This window comes from Schistocerca cancellata, chromosome 2 (assembly GCF_023864275.1).
Source record: "Schistocerca cancellata isolate TAMUIC-IGC-003103 chromosome 2, iqSchCanc2.1, whole genome shotgun sequence".
NCBI classification, from domain to species: Eukaryota; Metazoa; Arthropoda; class Insecta; order Orthoptera; family Acrididae; genus Schistocerca; species Schistocerca cancellata.
Window position 1 is genome coordinate 960,288,878 of NC_064627.1, and position 18,837 is coordinate 960,307,714.

General features: G+C 42.7%; 1 protein-coding gene across 1 annotated transcript in view; it reads right to left on the reverse strand.

Moving 5' to 3' along the window:
• LOC126160135 (chaoptin-like) overlaps positions 1–18,837 on the reverse strand; it is a 153,756-nt gene that overhangs the window by 69,932 nt on the left and 64,987 nt on the right. Inside the window, exon 4 of the mRNA XM_049916887.1 lies at positions 6,098–6,556. Coding sequence (XP_049772844.1) covers positions 6,098–6,556 — 459 coding nt within the window. The remainder of the gene's footprint in view (positions 1–6,097; positions 6,557–18,837) is intronic.

Consider the following 18,837-nt stretch of genomic DNA (forward strand, 5'->3'; position numbering starts at 1 on the left):
GTCGTTATACGCCTCTATAAGGTGCCCTTGGGTGGGGGTGGGTGGGGGAGAACTTACCTGAGGTAACAGAAGAAGGAACAAGAGTCGAAAGGGAAGAGATAGGGAATCCATTATTAGTGTTAGAATTTAAAAGAATTGGGACAACTTAAGGTCAAATAAGGCTGAACGTATGGATATCATTTCGTCGGAATTTCTAAACTCATTGGGGTAAGTGGCAACTAAACGACTATTCACGTTGGTGTATAGAATGTATGAAACTGGCGATAAACCATCAGACTTTTGGAAGAACATCATCCACACAACTCCGAAACTAGAATAGGCCGACAAGTGCGACAGTCAACATAGCAGCTCATATATCCAAGTTGCTAACAAAAATAGTATACAGAAAAATGGAAAAGTAAATCGAAAATCTGTTACATGACAATCAATTTGTGTTTAGAAAAGGTAAAGGTACAGTGAGAAGTAGGAGAAGTGAGCACACCGAGGAGCTTAACATCAGAGTTAAGGATCACCAAGTACAAAACGTTAAGAAATTCTGCTACCTAGGCAACAAAATAAGCCACGATGGACGGAACACGGAAGACAGTTGAAGGAAGCTATCAATGGCAAAGAGGGCATTTCTGGCCAAGAATATCAAACACGGGCATTAATTAGAGGAAGAAATTTCTGAGAATGAACTTTTGAGGACAGCATTGCATGGTAGTGAAACATGGCCCCTGGGAAAACCAGAACAAAAGAGAATGGAAGCATTTGAGACTCGGTGTCACAAAAGAATGTTTAAATATTAGTTGAACTAGTAAGGTAAGAACTGACGAGGTTCTTCGCAGAATCCCCAAGGTAAATAACATATCGAATACCCGGACATTAAGAGGATACACATTGTCAGGAAATCCGTTAAGACGCCAGGAAATAACCTCTATGGTACAAAGGAGAGCTGTCTAATAATTGTGACATAACGAAATAAATCTCGGGTGAACAGCCTGGTATTAGTGTGCATAGGACACACTATTTCGGCAATCGACCACGTTGCCATCATCAGGTGCGCTGATGTACCAGACAACGTTTACTGAATTCAGATGGTCTTATAGTTTGCCGTAATGGAAGTTACGTACATTTCTCACCAATTTTTGTGATTATGATACTATCTCAATGAAATGTTTGTTTAATTACGTATATAAACCTTGTGCTTCATTTTTGTGTTTTTTGTGTTTTGGTAACTTTTGCAGTGTTACTGAAACTGTCCCTAAGGCCGAAATTGCAATCGAAATAATAAATATTTCATACAGTCAAGACTATGATGTCTTTTAAGGGTATACGGAACGCCCTATGCTTACAATGTTAAATTGAGCTAAAAGTTAGGAACATTTTCTCGTTTGTTATTTGGACAATAGTCTTGATTTTTTCACAGATGGAGATATGTTCTGCTTTTATGCTGAATTTTTAATTTTGAAAAAATAATGTATAGTTTTTCAGATATTTTATTTTTTGTAAATGTTAAAAAAGTTATACATTTTAACAAGTATTTTAAAAGTTACATTCATTAATACAAAATAATTCCACATATCTTTTAATTCAGATATATTAGAATGTCTTAAGGAGCAGCTACAGAAAATTTCATCTTTCTACTATAAATAGGCCCTGAGAAAATGTACCTTATACACAAAAGAACTAAAGTTACGGGAAATTAGCTTCAAAGTTTTTACTTCAGTACAAGCCTGCTCCATAGCTTGTATCATCAGAATCGTCCAACAGCTTCCTCTTGATGGCTCTGCTATGCTGTCTAGCCGTCTTTGAATATACTTTTATGGCAGTATCTGAAGACCTGAGCCGTTCCTTGTCCAAACAAAGCATAGCTGCGGCAATTCTTAGTCCTACACAGAGCCCCAACTTCTGCAGAACTTTGCACTTTGTTATGTTGCTCTGACTGAATGATGAAACAGCACCATAAACGCCTAAGTGAAGTGTGTTTATACCAACAAACACAATTTTAGGTAGTCTATTCCATATCACATGGTTCAAACACTCATTTGGATTTTGAGTCCAGCCATGAAGACATTTCTTTAGTAGACTAATATCTGTGAGGTCTCGGAATATTGGTTTTATTTCATCCATTATGGCAGGTGGCAGGTGATGAGGGTGATTGTGTTGTTTCTTAGTTACCTTGCCTCTGTCGTACATGCACCAACTATCGTCTCCTTTTGGACATAGCCCATGTTGGGGATTCTCATTGTTTGAAGCTGTATGAAAAAACAGAGCCCAGACTGCTCTTCTCATTAATTCTGCATCTGCTGCATTTTGTCTTATTGCTAGACCATAGCACTTCTGAATATGATCTATTGTAGCATATGTCAGTCTATTTTTCCCATCTAAAGTTTTTCCATCGCTCAATTTCCTCCCTTTCATGCTAGCCTTGAGCTGTCGAAGTCTTGATCCCATCCTTTTCTGAACATGGCCAACACACTCCAGTTTGGAAATTTTCACATCGTTACCATAGGGTCTCAGTTCCTCAATTTCTTTGAAAGCCTTTGAGTCACCATCTCCAAGATAATTTTTGTATCTAACGTTGTACCATTTTACTGAGCGTTGATAAATACTTCTTACACCAGCAACTTCCATACCACCACTTGACCCATAGTAATTTTCCATGCACTCCTGTTCATGTTTATTTTTCATTTTCTCCTTGCATCTGCAATGCTTGGAAAGTATTGCCACATCAATTACCTTACCAGTGTCCACACTTGCAGCTGTTACTACACCATACAGAGATGTGTGGCCTCTCTTCTGCCAGGTTCCATCATAAGCTATGGACAAGTCTCTGCTATTATTTTTTCAACAACTGCTTCCTCAACAGCATCTTTCTTGTTTTCCTGTGCCACATCTTCTACAGCAGAGCCTGTTGCAATTATGTGTTGTGTTAAATTTTGAAGGTGGAGGAGGGAGGTTCATCACACCACACAACATGGCACCTGCAGCCCTGCCCTTTCCTATAACCCGTAATCCATAAACCAGTCTAATGTTTATATCGTATAGTTTACCTGTATCTGCAGTAACATGTGAGGAATTGAAGAAAGTAACACTGTGTTTGCAATAACTGCACATCAAATCTAATTCACAAGCAAGTCCTACATATAAGTTTGCTTTCAATGAAACACCACATATTAAACATTGTTTGCAGCACACATTGTTCTCCAAAACGTCTGATAATAAAGAGACGTTAATTACCTCATATTTTGTAGTCCCAGCATTTAGTTTCTTGTATTCATCGTCAATTCCAGCTAGTTTTCTGCTTGAAGCACTTTCCGGTGTAGAGACAGCAGCATCACTCAATGTATCACTACCAGTGTTGAGGTTAGTCGCTACTGGGACATCAGATACTGATGAAGACGTATCAGACGAATTTTTAGTACACTTTACTTTCTTGCGCCAATGCACACGCTTTCTAAATATCTTCAGACTAGGTCTTGGCATGTTGAAGGAAAGAAAACTCAATGACTTCTTCACATACGACTTTCACAACAATGTACTTACAAAACAAACAATACAAATGGTGCAGAATCTATTGTCAACTGTCTAGCAGAGTAGCCAACAGAAAAGCTAACTCTCTAGTGCTCAATTATATATCTGTCAAGGCTGTCTATATCAGGTATATTTCACGTCTCATATACAAGGTGTGGAACATCGTGTGGCGAAATTATTTTAAAAAATTATTTAAAATAGTTCTATTCACGTCATCCAAATATTTTATACATGGTATTAAACGGGAGGGTCTAAATTTTTCGAAAATGCATTTCCCAAAAATCGATTTTGTCATCGAAAAACTCATTCCGTATACCCTTAAGAAACTTAATTTTTCAATTCATGTGAAAGACTGGCTTCATTTGGTACTGTGCGTATCATCTTCACCTGCCTTCCTAGATGCACACCACTCTGTTTCTTTTATTTTTCTTTATTGTGATTTCATTCCCCTGCCACATATGGGCAGGGGAGGGCTGTCAGTGGCACAATCCGCCGCTCTTCAGCCGAGTGACACGACAACTAAGACAAGAATAAAATGTTACATATATAAGGTGATAAAAAAGGGGACATATAACAAAGTAAGGAGAGATAATAGAGGTAAAAATACACTGACATGGAGACGTTCATGGGGGGACAAGTAAAAAAGTCGACATAAAGTTAAAAAACACAGTTGGCGATTCTTAAAACACAAAGAAGACACTGAAGGCACATGCAAAGTTCAAAAGTCGGCCACAGTGTTAAAAACAATCGTGAATAACACACTTAAAACCCACTTGGAGCACACACAATGAAGAATAAACTGCCAGGTTGGACCTGCCGAGGGAGAGGCCAGAGAGGATGGAAAAGGAGGGGAGAGCAAGGGGCAGCAGTGGGGTAGGGCGGCGGGATGAAGAGAGAAGGGGGGTAAGTAGGTACACTAACAAGGGAACCTCCCCATCGCACCCTCCTCAGATTTAGTTATAAGTTGGCACAGTGGATAGGCCTTGAAAAACTGAACACAAATCAACCGAGAAAACAGGAAGAAATTGTGTGGAACTATGAAAAAATTAAGCAAAATATACAAACAGAGTAGTCCATGCACAACATAGGCAACATAAGGATAACATAAGCTCAGGAGCGGTATGGTCCAGTGGATAGCGAGAGCGAAACGAGAGGTCCTTGGTTCAAGTCTTGTCTCGAGTGAGAATTTTACTTTGTTTATTTTCGTAAAGTTATGATCTGTCCGTTCGTTCATTGACGTCTCTGTTCACTGTAATAAGTTTAGTGTCTGTGTTTTGCGACCGCACCGCAAAACAGTGCGATTAGTAGACGAAACGACGAATGGGAACCGAAAACATTTGATCGCAAGGTCATAGGTCAACCGATTCCTCCACAGGAAAACACGTCTGATATATTCTGTACGACACTGGTGACAGCATGTGCGTCACATGACAGGAATATGTTGTCGACCCACCTAACTTCTACACTTGGCGAATGGCTAAAATGATTCTTCTACCTTGCCCGATTTAGGTTTTCTTATGGATGTGATAATCACTCCCAAAAAAGTGATGAAAACATAAGAGTTTGTGACATAAACTGCAACAAATGAATGCAACAGTTTCACAGTCGCACAGTTTTCCCTGTGCTCTGTCATAACATATGTTTTTAACGTTTTCAATGTTTCCGTGTGTATACCGTCAAATGCTGCTTATGTCCAAGCAAAGCTGAACATGTCCTGGAATTTTGGAGAGCGAAGTTGATTATGTGAGAGTGCCTGAACTTTGACAACTGTCTGAAATAAAAAATTAAACTTGTCAGTCGAGGGAAGACAAGAACCAAGGACCCTTCGTTCCACAGCTGCTCACGCTACGCACGGGACCACGGCGTCCCGCAACTCACCTTCTCCTTGATGTTGCCTATCTTGCCCAAGGACTACTCAGTTTGTGTATTTTCCTTATTTCTTTCATAGTTCCACACAACTTCTTCCTGTTTTCTCGATTGATCTGTGTTCAGTTTTTCAAGGCCTGTCCACTGTGCCAACTTATAACTAAATCTGAGGGGGCTGTGATGGGGAGGTTCCGTTGTAAGAAACAGGAGATGGTGGGGCAGAAGATGAAGAGAGAAGACAAGGCAGGAGGGAGTGCAGAGACACTGGAGGGGATCACAAGAGAGGGAGGGGGAGTAGGAGGGGAAAGCCGCTCAGGAGAAGGGAGGGGGAGGAGAGGGAACCCTGAGGAGGGGCAGGAGGATGGTGGGGTTAGAGTTGGTAGGAACGGTAAATGTTAGGGCGAAGATCATCATCCAGGAGGGGTAGATGGTGGAAGTTGCATTGGGAAAGAAGGCGTAGGGTGAGGAGATGGAGAGAGGGTGGGGCACATCGTTAAAGGCGTGGCAACAGGCTCGGGGTGGAGAGGAAGGGAGACACCAGGGGGTGAGGGGGATGTATGCACCGGACAATATATAGTATGCGGATGTGTTCAAGGAAAAGGAGTAGGTCAGACCACTCTAGCACATGCAGATCTTAAGAATAGGTGAGAATTTTTTGTTGTCGTTGTTGGTAACAAACAAGTAGTTACAGCGTCGGTGCGGCTGGCGCCCTCACCCGTTGAACAGCGTCTCCGGGATGGCGTGTATGCCGTTGTCGCCGAGGTCGAGCTGCTCGAGGCGGTGGCGGCGCGGGCGCAGCGCCACGGCCGGCAGGTCGGCGATGTAGTTGTCGCGCAGGTAGAGCCACGAGAGGCCGGGCAGCGCGTCCACGGCGGCCGTGGGGAACGCCGACAGCAGGTTGTGCGACGCGCTCAGCGTCTGCAGCGACGGCGGCAGCGCGCCACCCTCCAGCGCGCGCAGCCGGTTCGAGTCCACGTTCAGCCACGTCAGCTTGCTGCAGTCCCGCAGCGAGGAGACCGCGCCGCCGCCGTTGATGCCGTTTCCGTTGATCCCGTTAGCCGCGTACTTGACTGGCAGTTCGGCGAGTTCGTTCTCGCCGAGGAACAAGTTGGTAAGGTTTTCGCAGACGCGCACCCAGTCCGATCCGGGGCCGTCCAACGACGCGATCTGATTGCTGCAACAATAATATCAGCTCTTGTTTCGCATGCGATAAAAAACTGTTTGCGTACCATGTTGCTATTTCTAAGATAAACAGTGTTTACGTCTACATGAGGCCTCGTCCCAGTAGAGAAGGAATTACAGTCTTTAATGGCCTGCAGTGATGTAGTGTGGTAGCTTAACGAACAAAATGGTGTTAAAACTTCCTGGCAGATTAAAACTGTGTGCCGGACCCTGACTGGCACTCGTGACCTTCGCCTTTCGCGGGCAAGTGCTCTAGTTCTGCAAGGTTCGCAGGAGTGCTTCTGTAAAGTTTGGAAGGTAGGAGATGAGATACTGGCAGAAGTAAAGCGGTGAGGACGGGGCGTGGGTCGTGCTTGGGTAGCTCAGATGGCAGAGCACTTGCCCACGAAAGGCAAAGGTCCCGAGTTCGAGTCTCGGTCCGGCACACAGTTTTAGTCTGCCAGGAAGTTTCATATCAGTTGACACTCCGCTGCAGAGTGAAAATCTTATTCTGAAAATGGTGCTGGTTGCTATAAGCGCAGAAGATCATTTCAGTCGGAAAATTCTGACAAAGCTAGATACAATCCTGAAAAATAATGTAAAAATGTAAAAAATTAATGTAAAAATTTGCGTTCTTTGCCATTAAGAAAAAACTGCAAAATACCTGAACTATGTTTTTTATCTACTTGGCTACCGACTGCACGATAAGTGAAAGATGCGCTATCAGTAAAGGTAGAAACTTACGGCAACATTTTGCAAACGGTGTTTAATAAAAACAAAAATCGGTCTAGGATTTCGAGTAAAGAAACTGAACTATGATGAATAAATTAAAACCATGTTAAAAAAACTGTAGGTTCTGTGGCTCTTAAATTGTAAAACTGATACTGTACGTCCATCCTTGTGATTGAAGATTTGTGGGACCTCGGCCTTTCACCTATGTAAAAAATGAAACACTTGCAGCCATTCTTTCGATGTGTAAGTAGGCTATGTAAATAGGCTGTTTATGTTTTCTTATTGGCAACGTTACGTAGCGCTCTGTATGAAAATCACTGGCTGTGCTGTGTGCAGTCTGTGGCTAGTTTGCATTGTTGTCTGCCATTGTAGTGTTGGGCAGCTGGATGTGAACAGCGCGTAGCGTTGCGCAGTTGGAGGTGAGCCGCCAGCAGTGGTGGATGTGGGAAGAGAGATTGCGGAGTTTTGAAATTTGTAACACTGGATGTCATGATCTACTATATATATTATGACTGTTAAGGTAAATACATTATTGGCTCTCTATTAACATCTTTCAATTGCTAACTATGCCTATCAGTAGTTAGTGCCGTCTGTAGTTTGAATCTTTTATTTAGCTGGCTGTAGTGGCGCTCGCTGTATTGCAGTAGCTTGAGTAACGAAGATTTTTGTGAGGTAAGTGATTTGTGAAAGGTACAGGTTAATGTTAGTCAGGGCCATTCTTTTGTAGGGATTTATGAAAGTCAGATTGCGTTGCGCTAAAAAAAATATTGTGTGTCAGTTTAAGCACAGTTTTGTATAAATGTTCAAAGGGGACGTTTCAGATGTTACTTCTTATACAGCAGTCAGTTTCGGTGAATCAGTACACCTTCTTCAGGCATTAAGTGACAATGAGGTGTGAACTCGAATCGCACACACAATTTCATTGGTGGCCAACATCTATGAAGTGAATTCCGTAGACTACCGTAACCGCGATAGTGTTTCTGAGAGAATCAACCACCAACATCGCGGTAATAGTAGTCTAAATAATCTAGTTCACAGACGTTGGTCACTGAGGGGATTGTGTATACGACTGGACTGGTGTTCACCTCCTCACAGTCACTCAAGTCCCGAAGATCGTGTACTGAGTCACCGAAACTTGTTGATATGTAACAAATAACATCGAAAGGACGGCTGCAGATGTTTCATTTTATTAGATAATATTTCCTGGCTTGATGCAATGTATAAACAGGAAATATGAAGCGTAAATTCATTTTAAAATGCGCACTGCCTGCCAAAAATAATGAATCACCCATCAGACATGATTAGGCATCAGTGTAACTTGTCGACAAGGGTTCTCAGATCGATTCTATATTCCTAGATTTCCTCACAAGCGACTATTAATCAAATTGCGTGCATATGGAGTATCGTCTCAGTTTCGTGACTGGATTCGTGATTTCCTGTCAGAGAGGTCACAGTTCGTAGTGATAGACGGTAAATCATCGAGTAGAACAGAAGTGATATCTGGCGTTCCGCAAGGTAGTGTCATAAGCCCTCTGCTGTTCCTGATTTACATAAACGATCTAGGTGATAATCTGAGCAGCCCCCTTAGATCGTTTCAAGATGACGCTGTAATTTATCGTCTATTGAAATCACTGCAGTTACGAAATGATCTAGAGAGAATTTCTGTATGGTGCAAAATATGGTAATTGGCACTAAACAAAGAAAAGTGCGAGGTCATGCACATTGGTACTAAAAGAAATCCGATAAATTTTGGGTATACGATAAGTCGCACAAATCTAAGGGCTGTCAGTTCGACTAAATACCTAGGAATTACCATTACGAGCAACTTAAATTGGAAATACCACATAGATAATATTGTGGAAAAGGCGAAACAAAGACTGCGCTTTGTTGGCAGAACACTTCGAAGATGCGACAAACCCACGAAAGACACAGCCTACATCATACTTGTCCGTCATCTGCTGGAATATTGCTGCGCGGTGTGGGATCCTTACCAGGTAGGATTGACGGAGGAAATCGAAAAAGTGGAAAGGAGGGCAGCTCGTTTCGTTTTATCGCGCAGTAGAGGTGAGAGTGTCAGTGATATAATAGGCGAGTTGGGGTGGCAGTCACTGAAACAAAGGCGGTTTTCTTTGCGGCGAAACCTATTTACGAAATATTTTGTTGACACCCACCTACGTAGGGGAAAATGATTATCATAATAAAATAAGAGAAATCGGAGCTCGAACCGAAAGATGTGGGTGTTCCTTTTTCCCACGCGTCATTCGAGAGTGGAATGGTAGAGAAGTAGTATGAAAATGGTTCGATGAACCCTCTGCCAGGCACCTAAGTGTGAATTGCAGAGTAACGATGTAGATGTGGATGTATACCTATGCAGCATCGGTACGTATGTAACTGATAATTGGTCGGTTGGCTGATTTGGGGCAGGGGACAAAACAACGAAGTCATCGGTCCCATCGACCGAGGAAAGGGCGGGGAAGGAAATCGGCCCTGCCCTTTCAGAGGAACCATCGCGGCATTAGCCTGAAGCGATTTAGGGAAATGGAGGAAGACCTTATCAGAATCGCCGGACGCGGGTATGAACCGCCGTCCTCCCGAATGCGATTCCAGTGTGCTAACCACTGAGCCACCTCTCTCGGTGATAAGAGATGCAATCTCTGTGACAAGTAGGACGGCCACTAATATGCATTAGTGTTATTCGAATTTAGTGCGGTTACAGAATTTCATTAAGTTTGTACGGGGTATGAATCGCGCCAGATACTGAGTAATCACTGTGAAGGACACGGAGACGCTATTTACTCGTGCGGCCCAGAGTTACCACCGCCTGATAGAGTTTTAATGTGGGCTCATTGTGGGTCCCCATTTACCCGGCTGTTCGAACTATGTAATATCCAGATTTGTGGGGCTTTTGGTTGTGACAATGGCCCTTTGTTGGACTGCATGGTAATGTTAGGGTAGACATCCTCGTCGTCAAGATTCCGGTCTACCACGTCTGACCACCACAAGGAAGGAGTACAGTATTGAGCACCAGGCACTTCCTAGCTCCTTAACATCAACGCCTGCCGTCCGACAGCAAGTAACGGACTCCTCGCAGCATTGTTTGTCATTCCGCAACATTGGTAGGAGACCAGTAGCAGCTGGACCATCCCTTGTGTAGGCTGCCGTTAACATCACAGCAAAAACAGCTAGAATTGGATTATTGCCTTGAAAGGGAAGCATGCACAGGTGTTGCTTTGTAATGACCGATGAAACTCTGCTCTGCACCACGCTGCATGACCATGCACAGGAGTTGCTTTGTAATGACCGATGAAACTCTGTTCTGCACCACGCTGCATGACCATCAGCGACGAGTGTAGTCCTGACGTAGGGAGAAGCCCCACTCATACAATATTCTGGGGATGCACTGTACGAGAAGATCTCTTACTGCGAGGGTATCCCGAGGGCCGTAAACAGGCCCACCACTCCGGAGAAACAACCAAAGTTGTTTTGGGAAGAAAAAGAAGAAAAATAAAACGTATATATATGTGAAACGGAGTAAAACCATAGCTAAGGAGGAAAAACTGGCTGGAAAAGACTGTTTTAAGAGCTGAAAAAAACGGTAGATAAATAAATAAATGAATAAATTAAGTGGTGAGCGCTAGACTACAGATACAAATGTCTGGGTTTCGATTTATTGCCACACACAGGGTTTATATTTGTCTCTTCTCATTTCTTTCTCGAAGTAGCAACGTGCCACGGATGTCCACGTTAAATCCTAACTGTACTCGGATTCTGGTGGACGACGATTCAAATCCCCATCTGGTCGATCAGATCTAGATTTACTGTGATTTCCCTAAATCGCTTATGGCAAATTCCAGGATGGTTCCTTTGAAGGGCCACAGCTCTTACACATCCCTCCACTGTCCGAGCTTGTGCTCCGTATCTAATAACCACGTTGTTGAAGGGATATTAGACTCCAACACTCCTTCTTTCGTTAAATTGTAGGTCACTCAATAACTGACTGAATAGACCTGCTCAAATGTGGGACAGTGGTGAAGAAATACAACTTCCAACAGAGAGCTTTCCTCTTTTTTTTTTTTTTTTTTTTTTTTTTTTTTTTTTTTTTTGTAATGAAACTGGGTTTGGTCAGAAGGGTGTCCAAAATCTCTGTGCTCTATGTTGCCTCTCTTGTTGCCTCTGTAACACAGTATTAAAATGTGTGTAAAGGTAAGAGTCCCGCTCCATGTTAACTGTTCGTGGTAGTTGGATATAGAGCTTTCTTTACTCCCTTGGTATTACACCGGTGATGTAACGTGGATTTTTACGTTAGTATGGAATCTCAACAGTAGTCCATGCTATGATGAAATTCAAAATCGGCTAAGCTGAGAAAGGGGAAACAAACACCACCATAACAGCAATGTTTTTGAACTTGAAGTGTAAGCTCTTGGTGTGTTTCACAGAGTCGAGAACATGAAGTACGGCTTCATCTCCTGCTATTTATCGCCATTTTAAGTGCTGATGACTGGCTTAGATGTTGGTAGTGTGTTGACGGAGATATCGCGTAAGATTTCAAATTTCTTGGCGAATTACATAATTTTGTATTTTCACACTGAAGTGTAATCTGCAGCTGCTACACATTTTTTATCATTTAAGTGTTACTAAGTTTGAAGTTTATAAAACTGCATTATAGTTTCCTGAACATGTTTGTAAGGTCAGCAGCGCGTAGACTCGTCCCATCTATGCCGTAAATTTTATTCTGCGTACGAAGTTAAGAATAGCCCCACAGACAAGATATCCAGAAATTACTGCTTCAACAAACAGCGAACATATGACTATGTATTCGATGTACTCGATTCACCTCACAATAACAAGACTTCGTTTTTAAGAGAGAAAGATATCAATAACCTGAGAAACGGAACGGGCAACAAAGAGACGGATGCTCTAGAAACAACGAGAAAGGTGAAGTAGATGAATACATTTTCTACTGGAAATGAAAGCCGGCGCTCTACAGCTTCAAATAATGGACGCAGACATATAGTAAGAGAAACAAACCTTCAAACGTTAACTAACGAGGACATTTCCCTCCCCCCCCCCCTCCCCCGTCAACGGATGATCAGGATTCTGTGAGGGTGGTGTTCATTGGCACCCTTCACCAAATAAACAAAAATATATTTAACATGCTGGCCCTTTTAATTCTGATCATGAGCTCTGTGTATCAAAACTTCAGACAGTATAGCTCTCCTCTGAGATCTGTTTTATTAGTACGAAGTTTTGATTACATAACATTTTTCAGGTATTTCATGATTACTTTATGAATTTCTCCTGGCCCCTCTTATTTTTCGTTAGGATCCATAATAAAATTAGAGAGAGGAATTTTATGTCTTTTTACGACGTTAAACAATACCGAAGTTCCGTTTAGAAACCAAGAAATCTATGTCTTTTTACGACGTTAAACAATACCGAAGTTCCGTTTAGAAACCACTACAGGGAAATGGTATAAAGAATGGTATGTAACTGGTTAAGTATATGGTTTAACGGTATCCCAGAGAGAGGAATAATGGCAATAATGCAAAAAGGGCCACTAAATAAAGAAGCGCAAGAAAATGATTCATTGCGAAAATTAGTAGTGTGAAAGTGGTGCATTTGATTTATTAATGAGCAGTGGTATTTGTTGTGGACTGGCAAGACAGCCAATCCACTAGGAGGAAGCCGAAAGGCACGCGTTTAAGCTCACGCAGGCTGGCGTGAGGTTTGGAACAGGACAAGTAATTGAGACTAGCAAAAATAGTACGTATCTGTTGGAATACTTAACTTTAATCCATAATTGGTGAACATCGCTCTTGACGGTACATGTTTTGCAGCATCAATAGTAACTGATAATGGCGCCTTGCTAGGTCGTAGCAAATGACGTAGCTGAAGGCTATGCTAACTATCGTCTCGGCAAATGAGAGCGTAGTTTGTCAGTTAACCATCGCTAGCAAAGTCGGATGTACAACTGGGGCGAGTGCTAGGAAGTGTCTCTAGACCCGCCGTGGGGCGGCGCTCGGTCTGCAATCACTGATAGTGGCGACACGCGGGTCCGACGTATACTAACGGACCGCGGCCGATTTAAGGCTACCACCTAGCAAGTGTGGTGTCTGGCGGTGACACCACAGTATTGATTTAAAAATTGTTTCTTTCCTCATTTTTCCAGGATGTATTGTGTGCTTTTACTCCTCTCACAGTTTGAGAGGACTTGGAGTATTGCAGAACGTGGTCATTTTAGTGGTCCAGGTATCAACCCTGTGGACAGGCAAAATGTTCCATAATCGTACTGACCTCCAAATCTTCGAACACGGTACTCTCATCGCTCAACGTTGTTGGACATTGTCGTCCTTTCCCATCTGCGCCTTTTTAGAGGTGCATTCGCCGTTGATTTTTATTTCTAGGGGTGACAATGTGCAACCGCATCTGACAGCGGAGGCAGAGAAGCTCTTGGAACGAGAGATCTCCAATGTAAATGGCAACGAGTACGTTGGGGACACTAACTGCAGCACGTCCACAAGCGCCAACGACCGTCCAGCAAAGTGGTTCAAACGGCTCTAAGCACTAACTATAGGACTTACCATATGAGGTCAACGGTCCCCTAGATTTAGAACTACTTAAACCTAACTAATGTATGGACATCACACACGTCAATGCCCGAGGCAGGATTCGAACCTGCGACAGTAGCAGCAGCGCGGTTCCGGAGTGGAGCGCCTACAACGGCTCGGCCACAGCGGCTGGCGACCGTCCAGCAGTTGTCAGCCGCGCTGGTTGCAGAATGGGACGTCCTACCACAAGGACTTTTAACCAACCTTATGGTTGGCATGGAAACACGCTGCAGAGCATTCATTGCCGAGCATGGTGACCATATACCAGAAATGTCTCGCCTTTTGTATGCCCAGGGGATACTCACTAAATCGGACTGTGGTCAGTGTAATTACCGTTTTGAATAAAAGTGTCATTTCTGTTCGTCCCATTGCATCGTTCAAATTTCAGCAAACAGTATTACTTGGCAATTACACATCGTGCCAAAGCTACTTTCACCCTTAAGTTTTGCAAAACAGTGTCGGTGAGCCACCCTCTTGGAAGAAAATTACGCAATTAATAACGAAATGTATTAGTAACATTTTACATAAATGAAATGATAATTAAATCAAGACCCTGAGCTGTCGACAGGCGTTGATATACACCGCAGGCGATCTATCCATCTGAGCCACGGAGGGCACGGAGGATAGTGCGACTGCAGGGATTTATCCCTTGCACGCTCCCAGTGAGACCCACATTCCCGACTGCAGTCGCACTATCCTCTGTGCCCTTGGTGGCTCAGATGGATAGAGCGTCTGCCATATAAGCACGACATCCCGTGTTCGAGTTCCAGTCGGGGCACACATTTTCAACTGTCGCCGTTGATGTATATCAACGCCTGTCGACAGCTTAGGGTCTTGATTTAATTATCATTTCATTCTAAGAGAGCTGCATGGTTCTCGATAGTATACGTTCTTTCGGACATGTCCGAAAATCAGATACCTTCTTCATATATGTTCCATAAAATTTGTACACTAATATTTCCTCGTGACAAATGAACTCTTCAATAGTTTGTCCATGACCCATGCTTTTTTTCTCCAATGTTACTCGCTAAGTTCATTACTCTTCGTACAAAGTATTCCTAGTAGACATTAAAATCTCTCAAGTCTCTGTTTTATGCCACATTAATCTACTAGACGGTCTTACTCTCACCTAGAAGCTAATAAAAATATTCATATGGCCTGGAAAGTCAGAGAGGCAACAACCTCGTGTTTACATACTTGCAAGAAGGAACTGAGATATAAACAAAAGAAGCTAAGACGTCGTTACAGGTGGAGCCCTGACAGTGCTACAGGTAGAAGTGGCTGCCTGATTCTTAACGGCAAAAGCAGGAAATATTTTGAAGTTTCACTCGTTGTATCAGTGCAACAGTTTTGTTTATCGTGATTTCACAATATTCACCTTTTGTCTTCAGAAATGTCTTCTTATAAATAATACATTTGAGCTATTCATCGTCCTTTTGAAATTTTACTGCCAGGTCTAGATTTCAGCTAGAAACTAGCCATTCTCAATGCACTATCGTTTTTGATCAATGCATGTAATGCCTCTTGGTCGGGCGTCATCCACAGTTCATTGAATTCATTGGTATTCAATGAACTGTGAGCGAATCCAGACCAAGAGGCATTACGTGCACTGATCAAAAATGATAGTGCATTGAGAATGGCTAGTTTCTAGCTGAAATCCAGATCTGCCAATACAAATAAATTTCAAAAGGACGACGGATAGCTGAACTCTATTATTTACAAGTCAGTATAACAGTCGCTGCATGCCACAGCCTTCTGAATGGAAGCTAACCTAATATCTTCTTAATTATCAGTGGTGACTAAACAAGCTGACTTTCCGATCTCCCGCTTGTTGCTTGTTTTTGTAATTTCAGTTTCATCGACGTAAAATTTTGTTTTTCCCAAAAACCATCACTCACTACAGTGACCTTCCACTGTTATGTTGTCTAAGATACTAACAGTAAAATCATAAGCAAATCATTGTTTTAATTTTCCCTTATGACCCCATAAGAGAAACAGACATATTGAGATCTGTCTGGTGGGTTCGAAAAAAGTTCACCACGTCATGATTCTCTGTGATGTAGATTTCATATATTATATTGCAAAATTAAGCGTATTTAATACGAAGATGAAGACATAACTATTCAACTCTAACTGGCGCTGTTGTTTTATAAAATATTCACACAACTATCTCATTACCGGGATTAATTCACAACCGAAATGAGCAACTGATCATTTAGGCTTCTACTCCATGTTTTCATTTTTAGATTCAGTTTTCCAACTGTGTTCTGTCGTGCATACACAAAAATCGTTTGTACCAAAATCTTTTAAAAACGAAATATCACAGACCGATTACTAAGTTGGTTTCCGCATTTACTTTGAATACTTCCCTGTGTTACAAGAACTGAAAGGTTTCTACATTTCGTTTGTATAGAGAAAGAAGATTATTAGAGTATTTGTATACAGGTCTTCGACAATGCATAAAACACTTGTCTTCTTACGCTGTGGAATAGGTATTCAATTTCCATATATTACCGAATCCATGCCCTGGTTCAAGTGCACTGAGCAACTTCTCCTGTGTAATTCAACAAGAATGTAATGTAATAAACGTTGATATATCTATATAATACCACAAATAATATCAGTTTCAATAAAGAAACGTTCTTAAGCTACGAGCACTCCCCGGATTTTTCCTTGTGGTTTCCACACAATCCTAAAAAGAATGGTATAAGTGTATGATTTCACTATAAGCGAATATAGTAGTGTGTTGCATTGTTCTAAAGTGTTTGAGCTTCATTTTGTAGTAAACCTCCACAGTTTCACTGTTTGCAATAAAATAACGCCTACGCCCGCTCCCCCTATGAAGCAATGAATGCATTTGAAGTCCGCCAGTTGGATTCCAGACACAAATATTATCGATAACCTTTAAAGTAGTAAATTGTACGCGAGTATTAATTCTCTTTGCAAGATATTCATGAACGTTCCGATACGAGTGTTTTACCAGAGTAGAGGCACTGTATTGTGTCGAGAATGTGAACAATGCTAAATACAAACGTTTGTTATGCCTTGCATTCATGGCGAGTCAGAATTACACGCGGAACTCAAAAGCGAACGAAAATACCACAGACAAAAACACATGTATGATATAGCGTATTTAATTAGTTTGGAGATACGTAATTCCATCAGGCAATACACTACTGGCCATTAAAATTGCTACACCAAGAAGAAATAGAGATGACAAACGGGTATTCATTGGATAAATATATTATACTAGAACTGCCATGTGATTACATTTTCACGCAATTTGGGTGCATAGATCCTGAGAAATCAGTACCCAGAGCAACCACCTCTGGCAGTAATAACGGCCATGATACGCCTGGGCATTGAGTCAAACAGAGCTTGGATGGCGTGTACAGGTACAGCTGCACATGCAGCTTCAACTCGATACCACAGTTCATCAAGAGTAGAGAGTCGCGTATCGTGACGAGCCAGTTGCTCGGTCACCATGGACCAGACGTTTCCAGTTGGTGAGAGATCTGGAGAATGTACTGGCCAGGGCAACAGTAGAACATTTTCTGTACCCAGAAAGGCCCGTACAGGACCTGCAACATGCGATCGTGCATTATCCTGCTGAAATGTAGGGTTTCGCAAGGTCGAATGAAAGGAAGAGCCACAGAGTTACGGGTCGTAACACATCTGAAATGTAACGTCCATTGTTAAAAGTGCCGTCAATGCGAACAAGAGGTAACCGAGGCATGTAACCAATGGCACCCCGTACCATCACGCCTGGTGATACGTCAGTATGGCGATGAGGAATACACGCTTCCAGTAAGTGTTCACCGCGATGTCGCCAAACACGGATGCTACCATGGTGATGCTGTAAACAGAACCTGCATTCCTCATAAAAAATGACGTTTTGCCATTCGTGCACTGAGGTTCGTCGTTGAGTACACCATCGCAGGCGCTCCTGTCTGTGATGCAGCATCAAGGGTAACGGCAGCCATGGTCTCCGAGGTGATAGTCCATGTTGCTGCAAACGTCGTCGAACTGTTCGTGCAGATGGTTGTCGTCTTGCAAACGTCCCCATCTGTTGACTCAGGAATCGAGACGTGGCTGCACGATCCGTTACAGACATGCGGATAAGATGACTGTCATCTCGACTGCTAGTGATACGAGGCCGTTGGGATGCAGCACGGCGTTCCGTATTACCCTCCTGAACCCAGTGATTCCATATTCTGCTAACAGTCATTGGATCTCGATGAACGCGGGCAGCAATGTCGCGATACGATAAACCGCAATCGCGATAGGCTACAATCCGACCGTTATCAAAGTCGGAAACGTGATGGTACGCATTTCTCCTCCTTTACATGAGGCATCACAACAACGTTTCACCATGCAACGCCGGTCAACTGCTGTTTGTGTACGAGAAGGAAACTTTCCTCATGTCAGGTAATTGTAGGTGTCGCCACCGGCGCCTACCTTGTGTGAATGCTCTGAAAAGCTAATCATTTGCATATCATAGCATCTTTCTGTCGGTTAAATTTCGCGCCTGTAGCACGTCATCTTGGTGGTGTAGTAATTTTAATGGCCAGTAGTGTACATACTACGAAAATGTCAGAAGAAATAACAATTTTTAAATGTAATGCATGTAGTACTCTAGTGCCTGCTTGACGTCGCAGTACATAACATCGAGAGCTACACATGGAGAGAGCCTTGGAACTTGCTCCTCTGGATCTCCGTGTAAACGTAAGTTTATTCTGCCTCTGTCTACCCAGAGGAGGAATTCCTGCAGCCGAACGCACGTAGAGAACACGCTACACTATTTGCATCGAGCACTGGAGCCCGTGCTCTCTGCTGAAATTAATAGTGCTTATTTTGAACTAATACTGTAACTTTGATCAGAATAATAAAGAACTCCCCTCAAAAGAACCATGGACCTTGCCGTTGGTGGGGAAGCTTGCGTGCCTCAGCGATA